Genomic DNA, 15,907 nt, shown 5'->3' with positions numbered 1-15,907 from the left:
CCCACAGGGGTCCTTGAGGGGGTCCCCAGCTAAATGTGTATATATAATATATAAAGCATCAAAATCAGTTTAACCACTTTAATCCTACTGTATATACTGTACATCAGTTATTTGACAAGAGCAGATCTACAAGCTCACAGCGCGTCGCTTCCCATCCCGACACGTTGTGTGATCTTGTAGCCGATGTATTAAACCTGGCTTTGTTTTTTTCATGTATGCTTTGTAATAATAATAGCCTACTGTAATATAAATCTGCAAAGTAACTGAAGCTGTCAGATAATTGTAGTGGAGTAAAAAGTATAATATTTGCCTCTGAGATGTAATGGAGTAGAAGTATCAAGTATTGGGGGGATAATGGACATATTCAAGTAGTAGAGGAACAGTACTTCAAAGTTGTAGCCTATTTAAGTAGTAAGTACAGTACTCGAGTAAATATACTGAATTACTTTCCACCAACCAGCGTTGCCATGTCTGCTTATTATAAGCGACTTTGGACTTGTTTTTCTATAAAGTCGTTTGTAAATATTACTAGTTGCTGTTTTTTCTTGGGCCTGTTTCTGTAGTGCATGGTGTATAGGCCTATTGTAGTTGATTATTTAGAATTGCTTCTAAATGTTTTGATTATTGCTTAAACCAGTGGTTCTCAAACATGTGAAGGACCCCCAAATGATGTGTATTTATTTGTCCACGACTGCACGGACCCCCATCTAAAATTATAAGTTGTGCCAGGGACCAGATTTGTGTTGTTAAAATGTTTCAAAAAGGATTCTACATGTTGCACCTATTTTTCCTCAAGATTATTTTTGAGGAAACATGTGATCGGCTATTTTCAAATAGGCAACGTATAGGTTTACTTTAAAGTGCTCATGTGGCCTAGTGATTGATTGATTGAATAATTTAGTCAGAAATGTAAACAGCACAGAGGTACAGTCAGACATTTAGGCTAAAAATATAATACATACAAGTACTGGGGACTTTAATTGTTTCTATTGTGGTCACAGTCACCTCTTTCTGGCTCGTTATCATGAACCTGATTGCTTATTTCTCTCTCGCAAGATCTGGCAACACTGTTCACCCACTGGATCATAAATAGTCCTGAAACATGGAGCAACTTGTTCCTGGTTTTGTCTCTTTTTCCATTTACAACCCTTACATCTACGTAAACGTTCATGTTTCAAATATAAAGTGCTCACCCCCCGGCCATGGATAGGTCTCGTACCCCGCCACGCCTAGGTCTAAGTACCGTATCTTCCGTATTGTTCAATAAAAAAGCATTTTAATCCGATATGTGGCCATTTTTTTTTTGTGCCATTGCTTTAAACCAGATGACCCTATTGGTTGAAAGGTGTACTGCACTCTGATATACATTATGACTCTATGAGAAATGGCCGCCGATCGGATTAAAATACTTTTCATTGAACAACATTAAAAATACAGGTACTTAAACCCAGGCGTTTTAACTGGTTACATCTTTGGCCGTGGAGTCAGCACTTTATATTAGAAATATGAACGTGTATGTAGATGAACGGGTTGTAAATGTAGAAAGTGGTAAAACCAGGAACGAGTTGCTCCATGACGCTCGTGACATTGTTTCAGTGGTGGAAAGTAACTAAGTACATTTACTTAAGTACTGTACTTAAGTACAATTTTTAGGTATTTGTACTTTACTTGAGTATTTCCAATTTCCAATACTTTTACTTCTACTCCACTACATCTCAGAAGCAAATATTGTACTTTTACTCCACTACTATTAATTGAAAACTTTAGTTACTAGTTACTTTTCAGATATAAATTATGATATAATGAAACACACATTAACCACTTTAACCCTATTTTATACATAGGCTATTTGAAAATAGCCGATCTACAAGCTCACAACGCGTCGCATCGCGACGCGTTGTGACCTTGTAGATCTGCTATTTTCAAATATTTAGTAGTTTTACTTTTGGTACTTTAAGTACATTTTGATGCCAATACTTTTGTACTTTTACTCAAGTAAATTTTGAATTCTGGACTTTTACTTGTAACAGAGTATTTTTATATTGCAGTATTGGTACTTTTACTTAAGTAGAGAATTTGAGTACTTTTTCCACCACTGCAGTGTTTCGTGTGTGTGTTCTCCTCTCCGGCCACACGGGGGCGCAGTGGAGCCGCTCTGCTGTGAGAGGAGCTGTGGGTTTGCTCTTTACAGCAGAGTCGTCAGTCTGCAGACGTCAGAGGTCAGAGGTGAACTCTGCTCGTTTTGAATGAAAGTCACAACAATGTTTTTATTGATATTTATCTCATTATAAAGCCTTTAATGTTTATACTTTAAAGAGGCTTATTTAAGTGTAAACGGTGCAGAATCATATGTTTTTAATGTTTAAATGGATCAGAACAAACATTAAGGTAAGAGACGTTTTTTTAATCTCATTATAAACGGTAATAAGATAAAGATTATAAACTGATTATATTTATAACTGAATCTGAATCTCTGTCTGCAGGAAACCAGTGGTGGAAAAAGTACTCCTATCTTTTACTTAAGTAAAAATATCAATACTCAGTGGTGGAAAAAGTACTCCAATTCTTTACTTAAGTAAAAGTACCAATAATGCAATATATAAATACTCTGTTACAAGTAAAAGTCCAGAATTCCAAATTTACTTGAGTAAAAGTACAAAAGTATTGGCATCAAAATGTACTTAAAGTACCAAAAGTAAAAGTACAAAAATATTTGAAAATAGCAGATCTACAAGATCGTTGTGAGCTTGTAGATCTGCTATTTTCAAATAGCCTAGGTATAAAATAGGGCTAAAGTGGTTAATGTATGTTTCATAATATCATAATTTATATCTTAAAAGTAACTAGTAACTAATGTTTCTAAATAAATGTAGTGGAGTAAAAGTACAATATTTGCCTCTGAGATGTAGTGGAGTAGAAGTAAAAGTACTGGAAATTGGAAATACTCAAGTAAAGTACAAATTCCTCAAAATTGTACTTAAGTACAGTACTTGAGTAAATGTACTTAGTTACTTTACACCACTGAGTGTAGAGATACTCTGTTACAAGTGAAAGTCTGGTAAATAAAAAAAAAAAGGTTTATTTCGGTCATAACATAAGCCATATAATACATATATATTATATTACATACAATAAAACACTAAAACAATTAAAACAGAAAAGCTAAAGCAGCCTCAGACAGACTGACTGCTATTATAATACATATAATACATATAATACATATATATATATATATATATAAGACAGACTGACTGCTGTTAATAGACCGAAAAGCTTTATCTTAGTAGCCATGGTTCACATGATGAGCGTCATGGAGCAACTTGTACCTGGTGTTTGAACTTTCTCCATTTACAACCCGTACATCTACATAAACGTTCATATTTTAAATATAAAGTGTTTTACCTCATGGCTATAGATGTAAACATTGTGTACGGGCCCTCAGAAGTACCTGTATCTTCTGTATTGTTCAATAAAAAGCATTTTAATCTTATCGGCGGCCATTTGCTCATAGAGTTCTAATGTATATCAGAGTGCAGTACACCTCCCAACCGATAGGGGTTTGTCATTGAAGGCCTATGAAGGGAAGCTTATAAAAATGGCCACTGATCGGATTAATATGCTTTTTATTGAACAATACTGACTATACGGGTACTTTCTGATAGCCCGTATATAATTGTTACATCCTTGGCCATGAGGTCAGCACGTTATATTTGAAATATGAACGTTTATGTAGATGTACTGGTTGTAGATGGAGAAAATGCTGAAACCAGCTATAAGTTGCTCCATGACTGTCATGACATGACTGTCATGTTTCAGGGCTACAGCTTATAGTGCCTTATACCCTTCTTGCTTTAAATAAGCTTTATAAAACAGAAAACAACTATTGCAGAATAATCAATCAATTGAAACAAAGACAACCTTTCTACAATTTGAATAATTACATTGATAATTACATATTATTGTTATAGTAACGTATATTATTATTATTATTATTTATTATTATTATTATTATTATTATTATTATTATTATTATTATTATTATTATTATTATTATTATTATTATTCATTACCAAATCAATTGTATACATTTTTCTTAAATTTGCAGATAGAATTACACATTTTTAAATCATTTACACAACTATTCCATATTTGTATTGTTCTGGCCTTTAGTTACTTTAAGCATTGAGAGGAATACTTGAAGCAACAATATTGGGAGTGAGTTAATGTATTTATTTATTATTGACTTTTAATATTAACGAAAATAAAAAGATGTTGGCAAACAGTCACTGATGATGATGATGATGATTATTATTATTATTATTATTATTATTATTATTATTATTATTATTATTATTATTATTATTATTATTAGCTCAGAGCAGCAGCTTTAGAGTTATATATAACTGTCATTTAAATCAGCTTAAAATAAATCCATTTACTATAGGCTAATAAACTGTAGCCCCAAGCAACTCTTTAGATGCTATAATGCTATCTGACATCTAGAGATGCAACACCAACCCTTAACAGCACATTCATACAAACAGAAAAGTCTTTTTATATATAATCTGATTGTATTAAACTACGTATATGTAAAAAAAACACATTTGTAACTCAGATCTTTGCTTCTGGGGGTCCCTGTAACTAAACATTGTGAGATGGGGGTCCCTGTAACTAAACATTGTGAGATGGGGGTCCCTGTAACTAAACATTGTGAGATGGGGGTCCGTGGCCAAATACATCTCTTAACAATGTTTTCTAAATCCTAACAGAATGTTGCTATTATCAGTGGCGCTTCAACTTTTTCATGTCAAGGACCCCCACATTAATATGACCGGACCCCCATCTGAAACTATGTTGAGATTTATTTTGAAAATAGATCTACAAGCTCTAACAGATCGTCTACATTCAATGAAATAGCTGATGTATATATACTGTAGGGTTAAAGTGGTTAAAGTGATTTTGATGGGATATTAAATTACATTTTGCTTGGAGACCCCATCAAGGACCCCTATTTTAGCTCCACTGCTCTATATTGTGATAGTAAGCATTGCTATAATACATAGACCCTCCAGAAAAATGCGATTATGCGATCGCATAATTTACTGCATAATCAGCAAAATGGCGCATAATTATGCGGGGATAATGTTTTTTCAAAAAGTCCGCCAGCGCATCGCATAATATGCGCATCGCATCGCATAATATGTGCATCGCATCGCATATTTCGGCATATTTCGCAACTTTTCACATATTTCAATATTGCCGCATAATCAAGGTTTTTTTCCCGCATTTTTCTGGAGGGTCTATAATATAGAGTGTTAGTAACAGGAGTCTCCATGTCTCTCCAGCTCTTTATTAAACAGAACATGCAATTTCAGGTCAGGATACCAATGTCATCCAACCAGGAGAGAGAATTCATACAGGATACAGGATAAACAAGGACAATAGGAAGTGATGACACAACGACATTAACAGGAAAATTCCCAAATATTGGGTTCAGAACTTCCGATCCTAGATTCGATCCTCAAGATCGTCCCGATGCCGATACGATTACGTTGTATTTGAATCGTTGTCTTTGTTTTAACATATGATCATTATTAGGCTTCTTTGTTTATTATCACAAACAAAAAGCTTTTCCATTCAGACACAGTATATGATTAGTAGTGTCATGTGTCCCTAAAAACAATAATAACAGTTTATTTAACCTGGGCTAATCAAACCCCCCCCCCATGGCCTTTAAATGGAAGATCGCTTTTCCAGATCATCTGCTTATTATAATTTCCCCGCAAGATTGTATTTGAAAATAGCAGATCTACAAGCTCACAATGCGACGCGTTGTGAGCTTGTAGATCTGCTATTTTCAAATAGCTGATGTATATGTTGTGGTGTGCTCATGTGGCCCATAGTCGCTTCTTTTGGGCTGGTTTTCCTAGACTTGGTTGCTTGTTTCTCTCACAGAATCTGGCAACACTGCTGGCAACCCATTTATATGAGTTATTATACAAGTTTTTCATCAAGGACCCCCAGACTGACCCATTTATATGAGTTATTATACAAGTTCTTCATCAAGGACCCCCAGACTGACCCATTTATATGAGTTATTATACAAGTTTTTCATCAAGGACCCCCAGACTGACCCATTTATATGAGTTATTATACAAGTTCTTCATCAAGGACCCCCAGATTGACCCATTTATATGAGTTATTATACAAGTTCTTCATCAAGGACCCCCAGACTGACCCATTTATATGAGTTATTATACAAGTTCTTCATCAAGGACCCCCAGATTGACCCATTTATATGAGTTATTATACAAGTTTTTCATCAAGGACCCCCAGACTGACCCATTTATATGAGTTATTATACAAGTTCTTCATCAAGGACCCCCAGATTGACCCATTTATATGAGTTATTATACAAGTTCTTCATCAAGGACCCCCAGACTGACCCATTTATATGAGTTATTATACAAGTTCTTCATCAAGGACCCCCAGACTGACCCATTTATATGAGTTATTATACAAGTTCTTCATCAAGGACCCCCAGATTGACCCATTTATATGAGTTATTATACAACGTCTTCATCAAGGACCCCCAGACTGACCCATTTATATGAGTTATTATACAAGTTCTTCATCAAGGACCCCCAGACTGACCCATTTATATGAGTTATTATACAAGTTCTTCATCAAGGACCCCCAGACTGACCCATTTATATGAGTTATTATACAAGTTCTTCATCAAGGACCCCCAGACTGACCCATTTATATGAGTTATTATACAAGTTCTTCATCAAGGACCCCCAGACTGACCCATTTATATGAGTTATTATACAAGTTCTTCATCAAGGACCCCCAGACTGACCCATTTATATGAGTTATTATACAACGTCTTCATCAAGGACCCCCAGACTGACCCATTTATATGAGTTATTATACAAGTTCTTCATCAAGGACCCCCAGATTGACCCATTTATATGAGTTATTATACAAGTTCTTCATCAAGGACCCCCAGATTGACCCATTTATATGAGTTATTATACAAGTTCTTCATCAAGGACCCCCAGACTGACCCATTTATATGAGTTATTATACAAGTTCTTCATCAAGGACCCCCAGACTGACCCATTTATATGAGTTATTATACAAGTTCTTCATCAAGGACCCCCAGATTGACCCATTTATATGAGTTATTATACAAGTTTTTCATCAAGGACCCCCAGACTGACCCATTTATATGAGTTATTATACAAGTTCTTCATCAAGGACCCCCAGATTGACCCATTTATATGAGTTATTATACAAGTTCTTCATCAAGGACCCCCAGACTGACCCATTTATATGAGTTATTATACAAGTTCTTCATCAAGGACCCCCAGACTGACCCATTTATATGAGTTATTATACAAGTTCTTCATCAAGGACCCCCAGATTGACCCATTTATATGAGTTATTATACAACGTCTTCATCAAGGACCCCCAGACTGACCCATTTATATGAGTTATTATACAAGTTCTTCATCAAGGACCCCCAGACTGACCCATTTATATGAGTTATTATACAAGTTCTTCATCAAGGACCCCCAGACTGACCCATTTATATGAGTTATTATACAAGTTCTTCATCAAGGACCCCCAGACTGACCCATTTATATGAGTTATTATACAAGTTCTTCATCAAGGACCCCCAGACTGACCCATTTATATGAGTTATTATACAAGTTCTTCATCAAGGACCCCCAGACTGACCCATTTATATGAGTTATTATACAACGTCTTCATCAAGGACCCCCAGACTGACCCATTTATATGAGTTATTATACAAGTTCTTCATCAAGGACCCCCAGATTGACCCATTTATATGAGTTATTATACAAGTTCTTCATCAAGGACCCCCAGATTGACCCATTTATATGAGTTATTATACAAGTTCTTCATCAAGGACCCCCAGATTGACCCATTTATATGAGTTATTATACAACGTCTTCATCAAGGACCCCCAGATTGACCCATTTATATGAGTTATTATACAAGTTCTTCATCAAGGACCCCCAGACTGACCCATTTATATGAGTTATTATACAAGTTCTTCATCAAGGACCCCCACATTGACCCATTTATATGAGTTATTATACAACGTCTTCATCAAGGACCCCCAGATTGACCCATTTATATGAGTTATTATACAAGTTCTTCATCAAGGACCCCCAGATTGACCCATTTATATGAGTTATTATACAAGTTCTTCATCAAGGACCCCCAGACTGACCCATTTATATGAGTTATTATACAACGTCTTCATCAAGGACCCCCAGATTGACCCATTTATATGAGTTATTATACAAGTTCTTCATCAAGGACCCCCAGATTGACCCATTTATATGAGTTATTATACAAGTTCTTCATCAAGGACCCCCAGATTGACCCATTTATATGAGTTATTATACAAGTTCTTCATCAAGGACCCCCAGATTGACCCATTTATATGAGTTATTATACAACGTCTTCATCAAGGACCCCCAGATTGACCCATTTATATGAGTTATTATACAAGTTCTTCATCAAGGACCCCCAGATTGACCCATTTATATGAGTTATTATACAAGTTCTTCATCAAGGACCCCCAGATTGACCCATTTATATGAGTTATTATACAAGTTCTTCATCAAGGACCCCCACATTGACCCATTTATATGAGTTATTATACAACGTCTTCATCAAGGACCCCCAGATTGACCCATTTATATGAGTTATTATACAACGTCTTCATCAAGGACCCCCAGATTGACCCATTTATATGAGTTATTATACAACGTCTTCATCAAGGACCCCCAGATTGACCCCGTCTGAAAATACTTTGTGTAATTGAGCCTTAAATCAGCCCATTTAACCCATTCAATCCGGGAAAGAATCTCTTTGTCATTTTAGATTTGAGTTGAAAAGAAATCCTCTGTCTGGCAGAAACCTTTTATCTTCATGTTTCAACTTCTAAAGGTTCTATGACATTCATTTTAACTTTTTTAATTTTGTATGTTTTTTTGGGAGGTTTTATGACCTTAATTACACCCCAAAAAACTGAACTTTGAACATTCAGTGGATTTTCTGTGGTCTGGGTTGAATTTATGAAAAGGCTTTATAAATGTGAGAGAAAAACACCTGCAATGGCTCACTGGAGTGGAACTTTCAGTTAAAACTTTTTATACACGTTTGAAGAACCATGACAAAGACTTTTAATGTGTTGTAAAACTGAATGCCTTTAATGTTTGTCCATAAATTAATGCTCTGCTCCATCATACAAGAGTGTCGCACAAAATAGTGAAAATAGCAGATCTACAAGCTCACAACGCCTCGCGATTTGTGAGCTTGTAGATTGGCTACTACAGACGCCTTAGAGCCAGATATGTCTATATGGGATGGACCAATCACCATGCACCTTTTTTATAACTTCCTGACAGGATGGAGTCGCAGCTGCTGATTGGCCTGCAGGAGGAGAGGGCGGAGCTCCGACAGGAAGTGTCCCGGCTGCAGGACGAGCTGGCGGAGAGCCACGCAGAGAGACAGGAGGCGGAGTCACGGGCCCAGGCTCTCTCTGATAGGGTAAGAACACCTGTCTGTCTGTCTGTCTGTCTGTCTGTCTGTCTGTCTGTCTGTCTGTCTGTCTGTCTGTCTGTCTGTCTGTCTGTCTGTCTGTCTGTCTCTCTGTCTGTCTGTCTGTCTGTCTGTCTGTCTCCCTACTCTATACCAAATGATTATTATTTCCTTGTGTCTTTAAAGTTATTTGAAGCAGACAGACAGCTGCTATGATTTTCATTGTATATCTGCCCAAAAAATGGTGTGTGTGTGTGTGTGTGTGTGTGTGTGTGTGTGTGTGTGTGTGTGTGTGTGTGTGTGTGTGTGTGTGTGTGTGTGTGTGTGTGTGTGTGTGTGTGTGTGTGTGTGTGTGTGTGTGTGTGTGTGTGTGTGTGTGTGTGTGTGTGTGTGTGTGTGTGTGTCAGCTGAAGCAGACAGTAGATCCGTTGGTCTCTCTGCGGGCGGACAGTGAACAGTCAGCCTGGAGGAGGAAGGTCAGGGAGGGCAGAGAGAGAGAGGCTCGCCAGGCCCTGCTCGTCCACACACTGCAGAGCAAGGTACGTGTGTGTTAGGTGTGTGTGTGTTAGGGGTGTGTGTGTGTTAGGGGTGTGTGTGTTAGGGGTGTGTGTGTGTTAGGGGTGTGTGTGTTAGGGGTGTGTGTGTTAGGGGTGTGTGTGTTAGGGGTGTGTGTGTGTGTTAGGGGTGTGTGTGTTAGGGGTGTGTGTGTGTGTTAGGGGTGTGTGTGTTAGGGGTGTGTGTGTGTTAGGGGTGTGTGTGTTAGGGGTGTGTGTGTTAGGGGTGTGTGTGTTAGGGGTGTGTGTGTGTGTTAGGGGGGTGTGTGTGTGTTAGGGGTGTGTGTGTTAGGGGTGTGTGTGTTAGGGGTGTGTGTGTGTTAGGGGTGTGTGTGTTAGGGGTGTGTGTGTGTTAGGGGTGTGTGTGTTAGGGGTGTGTGTGTGTTAGGGGTGTGTGTGTTAGGGGTGTGTGTGTGTTAGGGGTGTGTGTGTTAGGGGTGTGTGTGTGTTAGGGGTGTGTGTGTTAGGGGTGTGTGTGTTAGGGGTGTAAGGGCCCTCGATAACAATAATATCACGATATTTGATATATCGCGATATATTGCATGAAATTTCACCAACAATATATCACGATAGTCCTTGTATTCAATTCATAAACACATAAAATAGCACAAAACAGTTCAAAATCATCATTACACAAATACAGAGTCGGAAAAACAACGTATCACAAACTTTTTTTTTAAAACTATGGTAAAATCCTCAGCTCAGCTCAGCTCCCCAGAGAAAGCACAGATGTAACACCCAGGAATCGAACCTAAACTGTATACGGGTCTCCCCCGTGGAAAGCCAACATCTTAACCACTAGCCTAAAGGGGAATCCCCCCCCCTTGGCTGGGGGAGATATTAGTCTTATGGTCAGAGACTCTGACTGAGACACTAAGAGGAACATATTATTATACATATTATTATATTATATATTATATATTATATATTATATATTATATATTATATATTATATTATTATATTATATTATACATATGATCCACATGAAGGGAGGAAAAACACTTTGTTTAACGCATCTGTGTGTCATTTTTAGATTTCTTTGGCTATTCAAAAATAGTATGTATGATCTGCTATTTTTGAAAAATCGTGATAATTTGTGCAAATCTTTGAATATATATATTTTTAAAGCAAACATTTGTAAAATGTTTCGTCCAATGGACCCCCCAGGGACCCCCCAGGGACCCCCCAGGAGCAAAGATTTCATTTACAAATCTTCGCTTTAAAAAATATATATATATGTATTCAAAGATTCGCAAAAATGTTCAGGATTTTTCAAAAACAGCAGATCTACAAGCTCATAGTGTGGCGCTGTGAGCTTGTAGATCTGCTATTTTTGGGCGGTGTAGCCGCCCCTATAAGTGGGGTTGGGACATCTCATTAGTATTAGTTTCCCGCACTGTGATTGGCCCAGCTGGCCCAGTTAGCTGTACTGTGATTGGCTGACTCTATTGGCTGACTCTATTCAGCACTGTGATTGGCTAGCGAGACACATGATGACATTAATAACACACACACTATGATGACCACTGTGATGACCACACCGCCCACTTCACACTGGGTGTGATTTTTTAATAGCCAAATAAATAAAAAAAAGGACACAGATGCGTTCCCAGATTGAATGGGTTCATGTAAAAGTGTTTTTAATGAGGCGCAGTTTATGGAGCTAGTTCAGGCCAGGCAACTCAAGGGATTGGGGCAACCGATCAGGTGACTAGGTCACATGCACTTTTCCTCCTGATCGGGTGGTTATAGGTACTGCTCTGTTACCTGCTCACTCTGGCTTCCCTGTCTTGCTAAGCTGACGTGTGTCACTGCTGCTGCTGCTGCTTGCTGAGATCTGCTACCGCTGCTCGCTGCTTACCTGCTGCTGCCCATGAAAGTCATATACTCATCATCTCCTGGTCGTTCGTACTCCTCGCCATGTCCTCCTCCTCCACGGACACGGGGAGCGAACGGGGTGCGGAGGAAATTCCGGACACCGGGATCGCGACCCTTCCCCCTGGGGGCATCCCGGGTCCCCCGGCCAAAGAGATCGACTCTGCGTCCGATCAGCGGCGCCTAGTTCCCGGCTGGTAGTCCAAAAAAAAAAAACAGCTGGGTACATATGTATGCTGCTGACCATGAATAGTCTCATATTGTTCATGTAGGTGGTCATACGGCGTCGTTGTTCCTTGGTTGATGGTTGTAATCATAGCTACTCAGCTGCGTGCTACTAATCGTGGTATTACTTTCTTTACTTAAGTAAAAAACTAAATTAAATTATGGCTAAATTTCTTGCTAAACGCTCAGCTCAAAAGCAGTAGCGTTCGTCATTTGATCGATATCAGTATGGTCAACTAGAGTATAGAAATAGAGTAACGACACGCTTGATTCCACCGCAAAGCGGGCTCCTTGGGCTTAGTTCCAAACATTGAGTTAGACGGAGCACTTCCGCATTCCGGTTATAGTTCCAAACAATGGGACTGCCTCATTGAGTTAGACGGAGCACTTCCGCATTCCATTCTTTCAATGGGAGTCGACGCTAGTGTCAGAACTCTCTTTATGGCACTGGTTTAACGGTAGTTCACCAACAGTGTTGCTTAAATTGCTATGTTTCTTATCGTAAGTAACGATGGGCTCGGGGTTCTGTTATGGTCCCCAGTTTAGCGTGTATTTGTTCAATGGAGTTCACTTTATCTCAAGATTTGGGTTTCTAGACCTGGCTGCTTGCTTTTCTCTCAAGAGATGGCAACACCAATCTGTCGATCACAGAGGAATGGATGGCGTTCGCGGTGCAGGGAGAGAGGGAGAGAGATAGAAAAGGCATGGCGTCACTTTTGTGAGTTGCTTTGCTTGTTCTGGCTCTAATGTTCAGATTAATATCTTATGTACTGGTTAAAACACGGATGTGCTCAGTTGGCTGCATCTTGCTTAATTTATAGTTTAATATATTTATGGATAGTTCAGTGGCTTCTTTAGACGGTACTCTTATTCTGAAGAGCTTGTCCACCAGATGTTGTATTTGAGGCTTATAGTTGATGACCGAACACATCTCTACCCAGGCGGATGAGAGATGAGAAACTAACTTGTGAGATAGTGTTCAAGAGTAGGTTCGCACTGCAGCTTAAATGTTAATGTTCAGCTGCTAGAACTCATTGATAATGATTTACCATGAATCTATAGGATGTTCTGTTTCGGCGCTGGGCTGGAATGAATGAACTATTACGTTATGGGATAAAAGGGTAAGCTTTGTTCCGTGTTCAGCTGTCTACTCTATGATTGGTTGATTTTCTGGTGTAAACTGGGAATTGTAGTCTCTATATTTATCATTTTATGTAGTCTGCGTGGTAAAATACATTTCAATCAGGCTGAATGGCATAAGATGGTAAGTAATTATAGTAAGCCACAGCAATTAAAGTATTATATTTATAAAAGTATTAATGTTATGAACTTACTTGCGATTTGCAAATGTGAGTAAAGCAGCAATAATGCATGCAAGTATCAGTGTAGGATTAATAATGTGCAAGTCTAGTTGGTGTTAAATATTATAGGTTACGGGTCCGTTCGGATTCAATCATCATTTAGCAGTATTTTAATCAGAAGGCTGCGAGTATGTTGTAAGGATGTGCATAGCTCATTCTATGCTTAAAGCAGTCTGTAGTTGTGCAGACTGGCATTATATCGTATTATTTATTTATGGACAGATAATAGGGGTAGGGATGATTTATCTCCATGTGCCGATGGTGGCTATAGTTATTTACCTCTTGTATAGCTATAACTGGTATCTAATTGCAGAGTAGGAAAAATGGCATGGTAGAGTTGTTGTAGCACAGGCTAACACAGTACGTTTGCTTCTTGTGGAAGCTTTAGATTGTCGTAGCACAGGCTAGCACAGCATGTTGCTTCTTGTACGGAAGCTTTAGATTGTTGTAGCACAGGCTAGTCAGCATGTTTGCTTCTTATGTGGAAGCTTTAGATTTGTTATAGCACAGGCTAGCACAGCATGTTTGCCTACGTGGAGGCCGAATTGTTAGCAAAAGCTATCTCAGCATGCCTTGCTACGTGGATAGCTCTGGATTGTTTGTAGCACAGGCTAGCATAGCATGGTTTGCTTCCTACGTGGAAGCTTGAATTGTCTTAGCACAAGCTATCTCAGCATGCCTTGCTACGTGGATAGCTCTGGATCGTTTGTAGCACAGGCTAGCATAGCATGGTTTGCTTCCCACGTGGAAGCTTGGATTGTTCGTAGCACAAGCTAATTCAGCATGTTTGCTTCTCATGTGGAAGCTTGGATTGTTGGTAGCACAAGCTAAACACAGCATGTTTTGCTTCCCATGCGTAAAGCTATCAAATTGGTTGTAGCACAAGCTAACTCTGCATGCTTATGTAGATAGCTCTGGATTGTCGTAGCACAAGCTAAACACGGCATGCTTGCTTCCATATGGGAGGGTCATGGTATATAGAAAAGTTGGTTGCCAAGTGATGTTGTCATGTTAGGAGCATCAAGAGTTCAGAAGTAAAGTTTGCAACAGGATAGATAGTGGGGCTTCAGTAGAGTCAAGATATCAGTCATTTGTCCATGTTGGCTGGTGTGCACCAATTAAATAAAATTAAAAATATAATAATATTTTGCCGCGACATATCTCGCTGGACGGATAAAAGAGGGACTCCGATGCTGGCTGCTCCTGTTATCAATAGTTACACTATGTTGATGGGCTCTTTGCTTGTCTCATGCTTATCAAAAGCTGGGTGACTGGAAGTATTTGTCCCCGTATAAAAGGCGCTGCTGTATCCGCCGAGTGGGATGCTCACGGCATATTTAGCACCATATCACGGTGTGTTCATCACTGGTGTCGAGTGTTGCAGCGCAACCAGCAGTTTGCGGTGTGCGACTGACTGTGTCAGGATTTGAGGCCACTCTCGCACATTGACGTGCAGCATGCGTCCCCACACATCCACAAGTGAAGCACGCACGCTTCACCGGGGATGTGTGAGTGGCTTCAGGAAGTAAATTCCTGTCCCAGCGGTTTATAACGGCGTCATCTCGTCCAGGGTGGCTTACCATGGTAATTGCAAGGATAATTCTGCTTCTGGTTCTAGATTCCAGGTTGAGCTACCTACGCTCTTGGCGGCACTGTGAGCTCTCAAGGCAGCGTGAGAGAGCTGCTTGAGATGTGGGCTTCTCAATGTTCTCAACACTATGCTGCATCATCTACTGTGCGGGCTAGCACAAGGCTCTCAAGGCAGCGTGAGAGAGCGCTTGAGATGTGGGCTTCTCAATGTCTTCTCGGCACCTATGCTGCATCATCTACTGAGCTGCCTAGCTTGCTGTTAAAACTCTGCTAAATCAATTCTGCCAACCGTCTGGCTCTGTTGGGCCGATCCAGACTTGCAACAGATGGCATTTCGTGCTAAATATATTAGGCTATGGATGGAGAGGGATATCGGCGTTAGTTAATATTATTCACATGTCTAATAATCTGCGTCAAGCTCTGCAAGCTATAATTTAAGCTTGTATACCGTATTTTTCTGCATCAACTGCTATGTTGCTAATATGCGCCACATGGCGTTTAACCAATTTAGACCGAGGCCGATTCTAAAATCTCCTTCTAAATCTGACTAAGTTCTGGAAACTTCAAATAGTTAAAAAAATATATATATATATAAAATGCATGTTGCTATACGGTAAATGGCAACATGAACCCAAAATGGGTTAAATTGGTCATAGGATGGCCGGGCTAATCCAGAATTGCAATAACATTGTGTTTGTCTCTCCATCTGTAGGCCT

At 39.2% G+C, this 15,907-nt stretch overlaps 1 protein-coding gene across 1 annotated transcript in view; it reads left to right on the top strand.

Moving 5' to 3' along the window:
* The first annotated feature begins 2,326 nt into the window (after positions 1 to 2,326).
* The window catches only part of LOC308090082 (uncharacterized protein), a 68,381-nt gene continuing 54,800 nt past the window's right edge, over positions 2,327 to 15,907 (top strand). The window contains exons 1-3 of the mRNA XM_080435110.1: positions 2,327 to 2,388; positions 9,453 to 9,594; positions 9,993 to 10,124. Coding sequence (XP_080291236.1) covers positions 9,454 to 9,594; positions 9,993 to 10,124 — 273 coding nt within the window. The 5' untranslated portion in view covers positions 2,327 to 2,388; position 9,453. The remainder of the gene's footprint in view (positions 2,389 to 9,452; positions 9,595 to 9,992; positions 10,125 to 15,907) is intronic.

The sequence above is a fragment of the Gymnoscopelus braueri genome, assembly GCF_963280865.1.
Source record: "Gymnoscopelus braueri genome assembly, chromosome: 8".
Classification (NCBI taxonomy): Eukaryota; Metazoa; Chordata; class Actinopteri; order Myctophiformes; family Myctophidae; genus Gymnoscopelus; species Gymnoscopelus braueri.
Note: the sequence above shows the minus strand (reverse complement) of the source record. Positions and strands in the feature narration are given on the sequence as shown.